Genomic DNA, 14,536 nt, shown 5'->3' with positions numbered 1-14,536 from the left:
CGCCCCACCTTCCCCGTGATATGTGTGCCTTCTAACGTCTAGGTGCTTTAAAAGAGGTGTGGTGGCCGGGTTGGCTCAGTGGGTAGGGCAGGCGCACACATGCTTAGAGGTTTATTCCTCGGTTCAAATCCGATCTGTGACGATTTCCTGCATGTCCCCCCCGCATCCCCCTATCTTTATTTATAATATCAAATCATAACAAGAGTTATCTCAGGACACTTCACAGATAGAGTAGGTCTAGACCACACTCTATAATTTACAAAGACACAGATGGTTCCATAAACCACTCTTCGCAAGTAAAAGGAAGGAGCAGTTCAGTACTTTTATTGAATTTTGAGTGTTTTATTCAGTTTCAGAGCATTATTCTGACTAAACTTTGACAGTCTTTGATAATCCATCAACAAACGTTCCTCTGATCTGAACTTTTAAACTAAATAATTCATGATTTCTGCTTTTTTAACACAGAAAGTGGGTTAGTGTTAGTGGTGTAAATACCGATGGTAGTGAATAAAAGCCCTGAAAACGTGGAATACTTCGACAAAATGTGTGGTAAAATAAGTGACACAAACGTCAAAAGTGTAAATTTTAAATTTTTAACCGGGAGGACAACACAAGGGTTAACATCACTTTACTAAAAAGGTGGGAGACTTTCAAATAGAGCTAGCTATCCTCTGTTACTGTCTGGTATACAGGGATGCTGGGCTATGTGTGTGGCTCCCCAATCATCCAACTGGATTGTGTAGAATCTTACTCAAACATAGCTGTTATTTTGAAGTATTTAAGTTCTAACCCTTCTCCCTTATTTCTAGTACTGTTCGCCGCTTCGCCAAGCTGTTTGTCAACGTCAACGTGACCTCCGAACCCCACGAGGTGTCGGCTCTATGGTTCCTCTGGTACGTGAAGCAGTGCGGAGGAACCATGAGGATCTTCTCCACCACTAACGGAGGACAGGTACGTGTGTGAGTGTGTGTGTGTGTGTGTGTGTGTGTGTGTGTGTGTGTGTGTGTGTGTGTGTGTGTGTGTGTGTGTGTGTGTGTGTGCAGTTTCTATCTTTTGTACCTGTACATGTGAGCGGCCTCTAGCTCACCCAATAAGAGCGTGCGCCCCATGTAGGCAGAGTCCTTTGCAGCGGCCTGGGTTAGAGTCTGCTGCGTGTCATCCCACATCTCTCTCTCTCACCTTTACTGTCTAATAATAATCTAATAAAGGGGAAAAGCCCCCAAAATTTAATCTTTAAAAGGAGTCTGGTGGCTTTGCAAAGAGCAGAGATAACGGCTTCAGTTCCCTGTCGTAAAGGGCCGTCTGACAGCAAGGTGAAGCGCTGAAAATACTCTAAATATAGACTCCACTTAAACTGATATAGATGTGTTTGGTGTAAAATGCGTTTACACCAAACACCCCCCATCCACAGCAGTAAATATCTTAGCTTCCATGTCGGTATTCCTGCATGCTTCTCCAAACTGAACTGTAGCTAACACAATGACTCTGGAGAAGTAGCTCAGACAACCACACTTTAAAACATCTGAACTATCCTTTTAAGCTCACTGTGGCCTGCAGAGATGCATTCCCTCATGCAAAACAGGAGAATGAGCATCAGTGAGAGATCCCAAAATCAGCCCTAATACATTATCGTAGTTTAGTTTGCTGCTGAGCAGCCTAGCATAATAATGAGCCGGACAAAAGCTGTTTTCTTGGAGTGCCAGGGGAGCACATTCTGCCGTCGTACTTTCTAAAGCTAAGTGGCCCTGTTGCCATAGCCACTGAGGAAGGGGATTGTGTTTAGCTAAACAGAGGATGTTGCAGCAGCTCTCTCTTGTCATTTCCCCTCAGATGGACCTTCCCATGCATACTTGTTTATGGGTTCATGGGTGTCATGTCATTTGAGCTGATATTCTGTTTGAAAAAGAGAGTTATGTAAAGTATTGCATATGGAGGCAACATGAACTCGTGTTTAATCCAGCGAGACAAACACAGACTCATCTCGTTTCAGTGCCAGGGCACATTTAGGTTTCAGCTCCGAATTTTCTGGCAACTGGCAGGCAAATTTCATCCAAATGCCAGAGTGGAAGGCACACAATGTGTTTCTAATCAGGGAGAGATGTTGACACCAACCATGTGGCGAAGTGTGTTTTAATTTTGTGCTTCAGAGCTTTGGCAGCACTTGATGTCTCTCCACTACCACGGTCCTCTTCATTATTCAGCAGTTGCTGGCCAGAGCTTTGCAATAACACATTTTCCCTTTTTGGTTTAAGATGTTGAAATTTGTAGCAAAGGAGAGAAGGAGGGTTGAGGGAAAACCAGTAGGTAACACCATAAATTAACAGATGAGATCAGCTTGTCCCCTAAATGTATTAGCCTGGCAGAGGCCTACTCTGAGCAGGATCAGACTGGATAGAAGCAATTTCAACCAATATAATATGAGACTGTCTAATAAAGACTGCATAAAACTTTTTTTTAAATAGCCATTGAAAAAAGTGACAAACATTGAAAAAAGTGACAAAAGCATAACAAAATGTGACAAAAACATTGAAAACAGTGACTAAAATGTTGAAAAAAAGTGTAAGAAAAAACATTACAAAATGTGACAAAAACATTGAAAAAAGTGACAAAATTGTTGAAAAAAGTGGCAAAAACATAAAAAATGTGGCAAAATTGAAAAAAGTGACAAAATTTTTGAAAAAATGTGACAAAAACGTTGAAATAAGTTGACAAAAACGTTGAAAGCCCATCCAGACCCTTTAGTCTCGCTGCTTCTGCACTCTGTGTTGTTGGTGTTGGTGACTGACCCCCCCTCCGTCCCCTTTGCAGGAGAGGAAGTTTGTGGGCGGCTCCAGTCAGATCAGCGAGTGCATGGCCAGGGAGCTGGGAGAGCGAGTAAAGCTGCAGTCTCCGGTCTACAAGATCGACCAGAGCGGGGACATGGTCGTCGTGGAGACGCTGGACAAACTGACCTACACAGTAAGCATGTCACCGCTGAGTCTGCTGCACACACACACTAGAGCTTAGATCGGGCCCAAAAAAATCAAGCCCGACCCTACCCGAGCCGGTGCACGTTGTGTCCTAGCCCGGCCCGGCCCGGCCCGATACATTAACTGGAATTATGAGCCCGAGCCTGATTTCAACCGGACATTTTTTTAATACGTGGGCCGTTATAACTGATGTTTTCAACTACAATTCAGAGTTGTTCGAACTGCAGAAATTTCAATTTTATTTATAGTATCAAATCATAACAGAGTTATCTCGAGACACTTTACAGATAGAGTAGGTCTAGACCACACTCTACAATTTCCAAAGCCCCAACAATTACAGTAATTCGCTCAAGAGCAAGCATTAGCAGTGGCTATTGCAACAGTGGCGAGGAAAAACTCCTTTCCAGGAAGAAACCACGGCAGACCCCGACTCTTGTTAGGCGGTGTCTGACGGGAGAAGCAGGTGGGCCGGATTAGGCGGACGCTGCAACTCCTCACTCCTTAACTATAAGCTTTATCGAAGAGGAGAGTTTTCAGTTTACTCTTAAATGTGGTGACGGTGTCTGCCCCCCGAACCCAGACTGGGAGCTGGTTCCATAGGAAAGGAGCCTGGTAGCTGCAGGCTCTGGCCCCCAGTCTACTTTTAGAGACTCTAGGAACCACAAGTAGCTCTGAATTCTGGGAGCGTAGTGCTCTAGTGGGACAATAAGGTACTTAGATAAAGTACTAGTTTTTCAGCATCATTTTGAGACAGGATATTCCTAATTTTTGCAATGTTACGAAGATGAAAAATTCTGTTCTTGAGGTTTGTTTTAGATTGGCATTAAAGGATATATCCTGATCAAAAATAACCCCTAGATTTCTGACAGTAGTGCTGGAGGCCAGGACAATACCATCCAGAGTAGCTATATCTTTAGATAATGAAGTTCGGAGGTGTTTAGGGCCCAGCACAATAACTTCAGTTTTGTTAGAGTTTAACATCAGAAAATTATAGGTCATCCAGGATTTTATATCTTTAATACATGCTTGAAGTTTAGCTAACTGACCGGATTCGTCTGGTTTGATTGATAAGTATAATTGGGTGTCGTCCGCATAGCAGTGATAGTTAATTGAGTGTTTCCTAATAATATTACCAAGAGGAAGCATATATAAGGAGAATAGAATTGGTCCAAGCACTGAGCCTTGTGGAACGCCATGTTTAACTTTCGCGTACTTGGAGGATTTATCATTAACATTAACAAATTTAGATTGATCAGAGAAATGAGACTTAAACCAGCTTAGTGCGATTCCTTTAATTCCGACTAAGTGTTCTAATCTCTGTAACAGGATTGTATGGTCAATAGTGTCAAATGCAGCACTAAGATCTAGTAAAACAAGTATGGAGACAAGTCCTTTGTCTGCAGCAGCTAGAACGTCATTAGTTATTTTCACCAGTGCCGTCTCTGTGCTATGATGCTTTCTAAATCCTGATTGAAAGTCTTCAAATAAACTGTTGCTATGGAGAAAATCACATAACTGATTAGCAACTACCTTCTCAAGGATCTTGGATAGAAAGGGAAGGTTAGATATAGGTCTATAGTTTGCTAAGACCTCAGGATCGAGGGTGGGTTTTTTCAGAAGAGGTTTTATCACAGCTACTTTAAATGACTGCGGTACATAACCTGTTAATAAGGAAATATTGATCATATCTAATAGAGAGGTGTTAACCACGGGTAATGCTTCTTTGAGTAGCCTCGTTGGGATGGGGTCTAAGAGACAGGTAGATGGCTTAGCTGAAGATACCTTTACCATTAATTGTTGAAGGTCTATAGGATAAAAACAGTCTAAGTATATGTCAGGTCTAGTCGTTCTTTCTAGCAGTCCTGCGTTGAAAGGTGAACCATTAGAAGTTGAGGGCAAAAGGTGATAGATTTTATCTCTAATTGTTATAATTTTATCATTAAAGAAGCTCATGAAGTCGTCACTACTCAGAGCTAGAGGAATAGATGGCTCAGTAGAGCTGTGACTCTCTGTCAGCCTGGCTACAGTGCTGAAAAGAAACCTTGGGTTGTTCTTGTTTTCTTCTATTAATGATGAGTAATAGCCTGATCTGGTATTTCTGAGCGCCTTCCTATAGGTTTTCAGACTGTCTTGCCAGTCCAAACGAGACTCTTCCAGTTTGGTGGAACGCCATTTACTTTCAAGTTTTCGCGAGTTTTGCTTTAATTTACGAGTTTGGGAGTTATACCAAGGTGCAAGTTTACCAAGGCAGCGCTGCCTGGAAGGCACCGTTGGGGGCAAAAAACACAGATAAACTACTTTTGTAGGTGGGTATACGGAAGTCCTTGACCTTTCCCAGTGGGTATACGGCGTGTACCTGCATACTGCACACACTACACCACTGGTAACAGGGTTTTTTCTGCAGAACGAGTACTTTTACAGCGAAAATAGCCCACTTAGCGTAGATCTGGCCTGATCCCACGCCTGGCCATTCATAACTGACGCGTATATCTACATGCCGGTCACAAAGCGATCCTTCTTCTCACTCTCTGTCTCTCTCTCTCTCTCTCTGTCTCTCTCTCTTTCTCTCTCTCTCTCCCTCTCTCTCTCTCTTTGTGCTCTTCCTGTATGTGATTAACCTGCCTGGTTGACACATACACTCACGTCTCGCGCAATAGAGGAGACGCCAAAACTATCGCTGCAGCGCCAGTGGTGGAAAAAAAATAGCTGCGCTACAAAAACATTAAAAAATTTGACTAAAACATTGAAAACAGTGACTAAAACATTGATTAAAGTGACAAAAACATTGACAACAGTGACAAAAACTTCGAAAAAAGTGACAAAAACGATTAAAGTGACAAAAACATTGAAAACGGTGACTAAAACGTTGATTAAAGTGACAAAAACATTGAAAACTGTGGCAAAAACATTGAAAAAAGTGACAAAAACATTGAAAAAAGTGACAAAAACGTTATTAAAAGTGACAAAAACATTGATAAACGCAAACAATCTGATTTCTTCCAGCACTGCAGTGTAAACATGCAGTATTTGAACACTGTTGAGCAACATTCCAACTAATCAGTGTGAATCCCAACGAGCAGCGGTACATATTGTTCTCTGCTGCCATCCGCCGGCTGCTTGGCATCCTGCAGCCATGTTCCTCGTGATGCAGCTCACACTGCCCCGTCCTGTTTGTGTCCCCTCTCTCGTGTGTCTTCGTCTTAGGCCAAGTACGTGATCGTGGCCACCCCTCCCGCCCTGAACCTGAAGATGCACTTTAACCCCGAGCTGCCGCCGCTGAGGAACCAGCTGATCAACCGCGTCCCCATGGGCTCCGTCATCAAGTGCATGGTCTACTACAAAGAGAACTTCTGGAGGAAAAAGGGTACGCAAAAAACACATGCTGCAGTGTATGTGTTTGTCTGCACCAGTGTGTGTGGTGTGTGTGTGTGTGTGTGTGTGTGTGTGTGCGTGTGCTCGTACGGCATGCATATGTGTGAGCGTGCGTGTGTGTGCGTGCGTGTGGGCAAGGGTGTGTGTGTGGACGTGCGTGTGTGGGCGTGTGTGGGCGTGTGTGTGTTTCGCCATGTGTGCGTGTGTGGGCGGGCATGTGTGTGTGTGTGTGTGTGTGTGTTTGTGTGTGATTGTGTGGGCGGGCATGTGTGTGTGGGTGTGTTTGTGTGTGTGTGTGATTGTGTGGGCGGGCATGTGTGTGTGTTTGTGTGTTTGTGTGTGTGTGTGTGTGATTGTGTGGGCGGGCATGTGTGTGTGGGTGTGCGTGTGTGTCTTTTACACCAAGGGTCTTCAAAGTTTTTTAGGCCAAGGACCCCTCAGCTGAAAGAGAGAGCCCCTACTATTATACATACAGTATATTGTATAAAATTAAGTTGCAAGTTAAACTAGGCCGGATGGATGAAAATAAATTGATATTAATGTATTATTTATGCATCATGTTCTAATGTTTAACATACATGTGGATGGCACAGTGAATCCTATCTTCAATGTGTAAATGAAATGTTTTTTCACAAATAGGCCAATTTGTCTTTGCTATTTTTTATATGTTAGATTCATATTATTGTATATTTTCAGACATATTTTCACTTTTTCAAAAATCAACATTTTTAACATAATTTGGGCGGCCCATGTGCACTTACTCTGAGGACCCCCTAGGGGTCACGGACCCCCTGTTGAATATCTGTGTTGTGTGTCGCCAGGTTACTGTGGCAGCATGGTGATTGAGGAGGAGGGCGCTCCCATCGGCCTGACACTGGATGACACGAAGCCGGATGGGACTGTACCCTGCATTATGGGGTGATTCTATTAAACAAGATAATATTATCATTATGTACCATGCACTTCGCTGTATGTGGACACCTGTCCCATTACAAAACCATGTGCATTAAAGACCGTGGTTACACATGACTTTTGTCATCTGATCTGCCCGGGACGCATTAAATGTCAAATCTGTACGCTCCGAGGTCGGATCTGGCATGTGGGCACAATCTGGACAGTTTTACCAAACGTGGGTCTTGTGTCATCTTCCCGCCACACCGGCAGTTTCTCTCCAGAGCGAGAGCAAAGAGCAAGAGAGGAGAACTGGGGCTGGAGCACAGCTGATAGCACTGTCTCTCCACAACAGGGCGCGTCTCATACAGGCCCTTCCACCATTAGATGGCATTCTTTTGCACCAAGTGTAACTTTCGATGCACCTTTGCACGGATAAAATATCCGATCAGGCAGGTCGCATTGAAGTGTCAAGTGTGTACACACGTACATACAGTATGTCGAGACAGCTGAGTTCCAATCTGGTGCATCCAATCACTAAAGTTGCATCATCGGGCGGTGATGGCACAGTGGATGTGGCACATGCCTTTGGTGTGGGAGATCTGGGTTCAATGATGTGTAATGTAAAAATAACTAGTGTAACTCGTTTTCTTGGTGTCAACAAATCCCATGAAAAGACCAAAACCAACACTGTGTTAGTCCATGTCTTAATACTTTCTGATTTCCTACTGAAAAATATGCTCCATTATACTTCTTCCCCACCAAACTGGGAAAACCATTTCATTAAAGGTCCCATGGCATGAAAATGTCACTGTATGAGTTTTTTTTAACATTAATATGCGTTTCCCCCAGCCTGCCTATATTTTCCTAGTGGATAATATTTCTCTTTTCCCTCTCCTCCAGATTCATCCTCGCCCGCAAGTGCAGAAAGCTATCAGGGCTGACCAAAGAGGAGAGGTAGGTGCACGCTGGAGAGACAACATAGCACGTTAATACAGTATCTCTCTCTCATGCTGCGAGAGTGGTTTCATCCAAACTGTTGCCTTGTTGCGTTTAGGTTGAAGATGATCTGTGAGATCTACTCCAGAGTGCTGGGCTCAGAAGAGGCTCTGCATGTGAGTTTGGACACAGACTACCACAGAGTCCCACAGCTGCAGTGGAACTGCGTCAACAGTTAAATCATTCATGTGTAGGACACACTTGGTCGGTGACTCGTCATGGCTGGGGGTCGTGGCTTGTGGCAGAGTCGCCGTGGGGAAACAACAATCCTTTCCCCCCTGACGGGATAACATAGTGTCAACCCTGTATGGACTACTCTATAGCAGTTATGCCTCTTGACAGAGCAAGATACATAAATAAAAATTGAGCCGTATTGGGTTGGATTGTCCTTAAATTATATTTGACCGAACAAACGACCCAACAGAACAGCCAGAGGTGTCATTTCCTGACATTTTTTGTTAACGTTAGCTACCTGATTGAGTCTCCAGGTAAGAGACAGCTAACGTTAACCGTTAGCTAATCTTAGATGATTCACTCTGACTGTATTATCAGTAACGTTATCCCTTTTGTTATCCCATTCATTCAATTCATTATAGCTACACTAAAGACAGGTTTGTCTTAGCATGTTAAATGAATAAATTCCATGTAAGTGTTACAGTTTGGACTGTAGCAGCGACGTTAGCGGTATTAACACCGGCTACGTCTGTCTATTTGGCAGTATATAAAACTTAAGATCAGGATTTTTTAACTTATCGGAGGCGCAGAACGTCACACAGCAGCTTTTCGGCATTGTACCAAGCACAAAAACAAGCGTAAATATGACAAAGAGCAAAGATTAACCGCTAACAAGGTCATCATTAATTACAATGGTTTGTTTCCCCCCCCCCACGGCATAAACGGAAATGACGTTCCCAGTAATGCCGACCAAATCTATTGGTCATCGAAAACCTAACTTGGAATCATTATAAAAAAACAATTCCAGATTTCGAATCCCATCATCATAAGTGTGGTTCTGTTTTACGTTGAAAAAGCGTTAAAACTAATTCACCTTTGAATCAAAATAAAATGTTCCTCTTATCTGGGAAATAAGCATGTGACCCGTTTCAACTCCACCCCTCAAAGAATCGAGAATTGTTAAAGTGCTCATATTATGCTCATTTCCAGGTTGATTATTGTACTTAGAGGTTGTACCAGAATAGGTTTACATGGTTTAATTTTCTAAAAACACCATATTTTTGTTGTACTGCACATTGCTGCAGCTCCTCATTTAACCCTGTGTGTTGAGCTCTCTGTTGTAGCTACAGAGTGAGACATCACACTTCTGTCCCATCTTTGTTGGGAGTCGCACATTCTCAGTAGCTAGGTAAGGACTACTAGCCAGTCAGAAGCAGAGTATGAGGGAGTGCCACGCTAGCAGCTAGGCGAGCATTATAACTAAATTGTGTATACAATAGCGCTGTTTGGAGCATTTGGGGAACAGTGTTTTCTGTTGGAGATAGTAAGTCCCTTTGGGCTTTTCACTTTGTAAACCTACAATGTGCACAAAAAGATATATAACACAATAAAGGAAAGGGAAAAAGCCAAAAAAGCATAATATGAGCACTCTAAGAATCAAAATCGAAAGGAAGAATCGGGAATGGAATTAGCATTGTTCAAATCAAAATGATGCCGAACCCTATTAATGTGTCCACTTGTGTCTGTCAGCCGGTGCACTATGAGGAGAAGAACTGGTGTGAAGAGGAGTACTCCGGTGGCTGCTACACGGCCTATTTCCCTCCAGGAATCCTTACTCAGTTTGGAAAGTAAGTCATACACAAAGCTGCCCACGGTACATATTGTGTCCAGATGCTTAATATCTTTATATCCATGCTGTTTTGGTTCTCATTAAAAGGTAGAAAAGCTGAATAGTTTAACTAAATTTCGCCACTGTAGATCTTGTTTTGGTAATTTCAGATAATCTCAAAGATTTCTTATTCTATCCATTCGGAGTCAAAGATTTACCGTTTAAAACCGACGACACGCTGTAACCTCTCACGATCTCTGTCTTCTCCTGTCTGCAGGGTGCTGAGGGAGCCAGTCGGCAAGTTGTACTTTGCCGGCACGGAGACTTCCACAGAGTGGAGCGGCTACATGGAGGGGGCCGTGCAGGCTGGAGAGAGGGCCGCCAGAGAGGTCAGAGGTCACCTGGACAAACACTCAGAAACCAGAGGATCCTCTGATATTTAGAACATATGAGGCTATGTTCACACTCGGTGTCTTTTTTTACAAGAAAAAGTTGACTATGGCGCTTTTTATCGAAAAGAAGAAGAAGCTGGCAGCGTTTTTATTCCAAAAAGCAGCAGAGAGCATCTTTTGTTGATGTAACAATAGAGTTGGGCAATATATTATATCGATATCGTGATATGAGACTAGATATCGTCTTAGATTTTGGATATCGTAATTTTGTAATATGGCATAAGTGTTGACTTTTCCTGGTTTTAAAGGCTGCATTACAGTAAAGTGATGTACTTTTCTGAACTTACCAGACTGTTGTAACTGTTCTATTATTTACCTTTACCCACTTAGTCATTATATGAAAAAAATCTCATTGTGTAAATATTTTATGAAAGCACCAATAGTCAACACTACAATATCTTTGCGGTATTGATATCGAGGTATTTGGTAAAAAAAAATTGTGATATTTGATTTTCTCCATATCGCCCAGCCCTATATAACAACAGCTACTGCTACAGTATCCTAGCTTTATAATTATGAATACATAATTTTAAATACATGTGTACCTTACACGTGTGAGGAAAAGGTTACAAAGTCATAAGGGTCATTGTAGATACAGTAATGAAACCACAAGATCAAAAGAAGCATACGAATAAAAAATAGAAATAAATTGAAAACAAATGACACAAAAAAAACAATAATATATTCAATTCAATTTTATTTATAGTATCAAATCATAACAAGATTTATCTCGAGACACTTTACAGATAGAGTAGGTCTAGACCACACTCTATAATTTACAAAGCCCCAACAATTCCAACAATTACAGTAATTCCCTCAAGAGCAGGCAGTGCGACAGTGGCGAGGAAAAACTCCCTCTTGGGAAGAAACCTCGGACAGACCCAGGCTCTTGGTAAGCGGTGTCTGACGGGCCGGTTGGGGATACGATGAACCGTAGCGATAATAGTCACATTAATAATGGAACAGTGACTTCAAATGGTAGTCGTAGTAGTTAATGTCATGTCAGGGCGCTGCAGGGTGTTACAGGATGTAGCGTGGCCCAGCAGAGCATGGATGGACGTAGCAGGAAGCTGCAGGGTTCAGCAGGAAGCAGCAGGGTTCAGCAGGAAGCTGCAGGGTTCAGCAGGAAGCTGCAGGGTTCAGCAGGAAGCAGCAGGGTTCAGCAGGAAGCTGCAGGGTTCAGCAGGAAGCTGCAGGGTTCAGCAGGAAGCAGCAGGGTTCAGCAGGAAGCAGCAGGGTTCAGCAGGAAGCTGCAGGGTTCAGCAGGAAGCTGCAGGGTTCAGCAGGAAGCAGCATGACATTGCAGGGCACCGCTGAGCTCGGCAGGGAGTGCAGCAGGACCACGGCGACAGCTGGAACCAGGATCTTGGTGCCAACGTTCTCCAAGGAAATACGCTGGGGGAAAAAACATAAGGACTCCGGGGAGTAAACTCCCCAGAAGCTAGGATTAGTAACAAGCATTTCTGGGACGGGATACACACAAATGGTAATAGAAAGGGAGAGGAGAGAGCAGCTCAGTGTGTCAAAGGAAGGAAGGACGTCCCCCGGCAGTCTAGAACTATAACAGCGTAACTAAGAGAGACAGGACATAAGGAGAGGTAGCCTTTTCGGGCTTTGAACTCTCCCCTGCCGGATCGGGCTGTGCTGGCCTGCCTCCCTCTACTTTGTTATGTATTATTAATCTAACAATTATGAAGAGAAGCAGGTGGGCCAGTTAGATTAGTTACAAATAAATGAAAAGAAATAATATAATAAATAGCAGCGATAAAGGCAATGAAAATGGTACTAAACGATATATAGAAATATTTAAAGGAAAGAGATTTTGAAATAATTAGATGAGTAAATTCACAAAGTCACGTACTAAACACACTGAGTTTGGTGCCTAAACTTAACTGTCGTCGCCGCATAACGCTCACTTTTTGCTCTAGAAATAAAGTTTTGTGTTGTTATTATTATTAAATGCATTTCATGTTAAAATAAATCTTGCTGTGAGTGTCCCGACTGATCCGCTGTGTTCTGTTGCAGGTTTTGTGTGCGATGAATAAAATCCACCAGAGTCAGGTCTGGCAGACGGAGCCCGCGTCTATGGTGAGGGAACGCTTTCTGGATACTTTTTCAACTAAATTTAAACTCAAAAGTCTAATAAATTGTGGACTTAATTGTAGGGAACCCAACATACCCACAAGCCCCTTGAGGGTTTTCTGGGTTTCTTTTGCATGACCTTTTAATTTAATGTCTCGTTTATTTTTTTTAAGATTATTTTCTTGGGCTTTTCCGCCTTTAACGGAAGACATGCAGGAAATCATCCCAGGTCGGACTTGAATCCTGGACCTCTAAATAAACCTAAACCTCTATGTATATGTGCGCCCGCTCTACCAACTGAGCTAACCCGGCAACTATTTAATGTCTCTTAAATGTATCATTGTTGTTGTTTTTGGACATGTGCTAAACAAATCAAATGCAACTTGAGCCCAGTTCAGACCAGAGATTCACGACCAGATGAAACCGTTTTAGAACGTCGTAGGGAAAAGTTTCAGCGGTCTGAACCGGCCCGTCTCAGCTGGACTCAAACCAGCTGATGGTGTCACTGCGACTCAGCTGGTGGAGTCTCCAGAGGCTGGTTTTACAACAGTAAGGATGAAATAGAACAAGATTTTAAACAAGATTGTGGCTGGTTAGCTCAGTTGGTAGAGCAGGTGCACATATGCAAATGCCCTAAAATCAAATTTTATACGTAAACTATTTGTATAGGGGCCAGTAAACTGACTTTGGCCGAGTAGAATTTCTTTTCTCACTTGCTGCTGAACCCCTCGTCTCTCCTCCAACAGGAAGTCCCAGCGCGCCCGTTTGCCACCAGCTTCTGGGAGAGAAATCTGCCTTCAGTCGGCGGCCTCTTCAAGTTGGTGGGATTCTCCACCGTCCTGTCTGCTGCCACGGCAGCCGGCGTGGTGGCCTACAAGAAGGGCCTCCTGTCCCGGAGTTAAACCGCCCGCACGCATCATCTCACTCCTCTGCGTCTCAAGGGGACGACCATCTCTACAGACACTGTGCTCTATCGTACTTGTAGTGCACTACTTCACGGCCCAAAACTACAAAGTAGTGAACCACATCAGGTGTTGTTCTGCTCACACAAAACACTAAAGTCTGTTTGAGAGAGAGAGAGAGAGAGAGAGAGAGAGAGAGAGAGAGAGAGAGAGAGAGAGAGAGAGAGAGAGTGTCATGGGCCGAGCACACGTCCAGAGATGCTAGTTAGAGAGGAGTGAAGAACTTCAGTTTAAATTGACTCTGAGATTCAGATTGTGAAAACCAATGAAGGAAAAAAGAGCAGAATCAGTTAAATATATACATACATATATATATATATCGCTATTAATATTCCATACATTGCCAATGACGTACACATTCTTGATTACGTGTGTGTGTTTGTGTGTGGGCTTGTATAACTATATTCGTGGGGTCCAAAAACCGGGAGTCCAGTATACTTGTGGGGTCCCGACAGCTTTGTAGGGCCAAAATGCTGGACCCCCCCCCAAGTTTAAAGGGCTGTTTGAGGGTTAAGACTTGGTTTTAGGATTAGGGATAGAATTAGGTTATGGTTAGGGTGAGGCTAAGGGTTAAGGTTAGACATTTAGTTGTGATGGTTAAGGTTAGGGTAAGGGTTAAGGTTAGGCATTTAGTTGTGATGGTTAAGGTTAGGGTAAGGGTTAAGGTTAGGCATTTAGTTGTGATGGTTAAGGTTAGGGTAAGGGTTAAGGTTAGGCATTTAGTTGTGATGGTTAAGGTTAGGGTAAGGGGCTAGGGAATGCATTATGTCAATGACAGGTCCCCACAAAGATAGTGCCACAAACCTGTGTGTGTGTGTGTGTGTGTGTGTGTGTGTGTGTGTGTGTGTGTGTGTGTGTGTGTCTGACTACCTCTGCTGATTTTAGGTGCTAATTATTCTGAGCGAGCAGCTGTAGCTGTTTGATGACACCCAGAAACGAAAAGAACCGAGAAAAGAACGGAGTTGTGAAAATTGCCGCTACAAAAACACAGAGGAGGTTTAAGGATACGGCCGGGGTTTTCTTATT

The 14,536-nt window shown here is 43.2% G+C and overlaps 1 protein-coding gene across 1 annotated transcript in view; it reads left to right on the top strand.

The window, feature by feature from the left end:
- The window catches only part of LOC114563921 (amine oxidase [flavin-containing]), a 50,994-nt gene extending 37,046 nt beyond the window's left edge, over positions 1-13,948 (top strand). Inside the window, exons 6-15 of the mRNA XM_028590917.1 lie at positions 810-951; positions 2,809-2,958; positions 6,174-6,333; positions 7,163-7,259; positions 8,136-8,189; positions 8,290-8,347; positions 9,936-10,033; positions 10,292-10,403; positions 12,492-12,554; positions 13,295-13,948. Coding sequence (XP_028446718.1) covers positions 810-951; positions 2,809-2,958; positions 6,174-6,333; positions 7,163-7,259; positions 8,136-8,189; positions 8,290-8,347; positions 9,936-10,033; positions 10,292-10,403; positions 12,492-12,554; positions 13,295-13,450 — 1,090 coding nt within the window. The 3' untranslated portion in view covers positions 13,451-13,948. The remainder of the gene's footprint in view (positions 1-809; positions 952-2,808; positions 2,959-6,173; positions 6,334-7,162; positions 7,260-8,135; positions 8,190-8,289; positions 8,348-9,935; positions 10,034-10,291; positions 10,404-12,491; positions 12,555-13,294) is intronic.
- The last annotated feature ends 588 nt before the right edge of the window (positions 13,949-14,536 follow it).

This window comes from Perca flavescens, chromosome 11 (genome assembly GCF_004354835.1).
Source record: "Perca flavescens isolate YP-PL-M2 chromosome 11, PFLA_1.0, whole genome shotgun sequence".
Lineage (NCBI taxonomy): Eukaryota > Metazoa > Chordata > Actinopteri > Perciformes > Percidae > Perca > Perca flavescens.
Note: the sequence above shows the minus strand (reverse complement) of the source record. Positions and strands in the feature narration are given on the sequence as shown.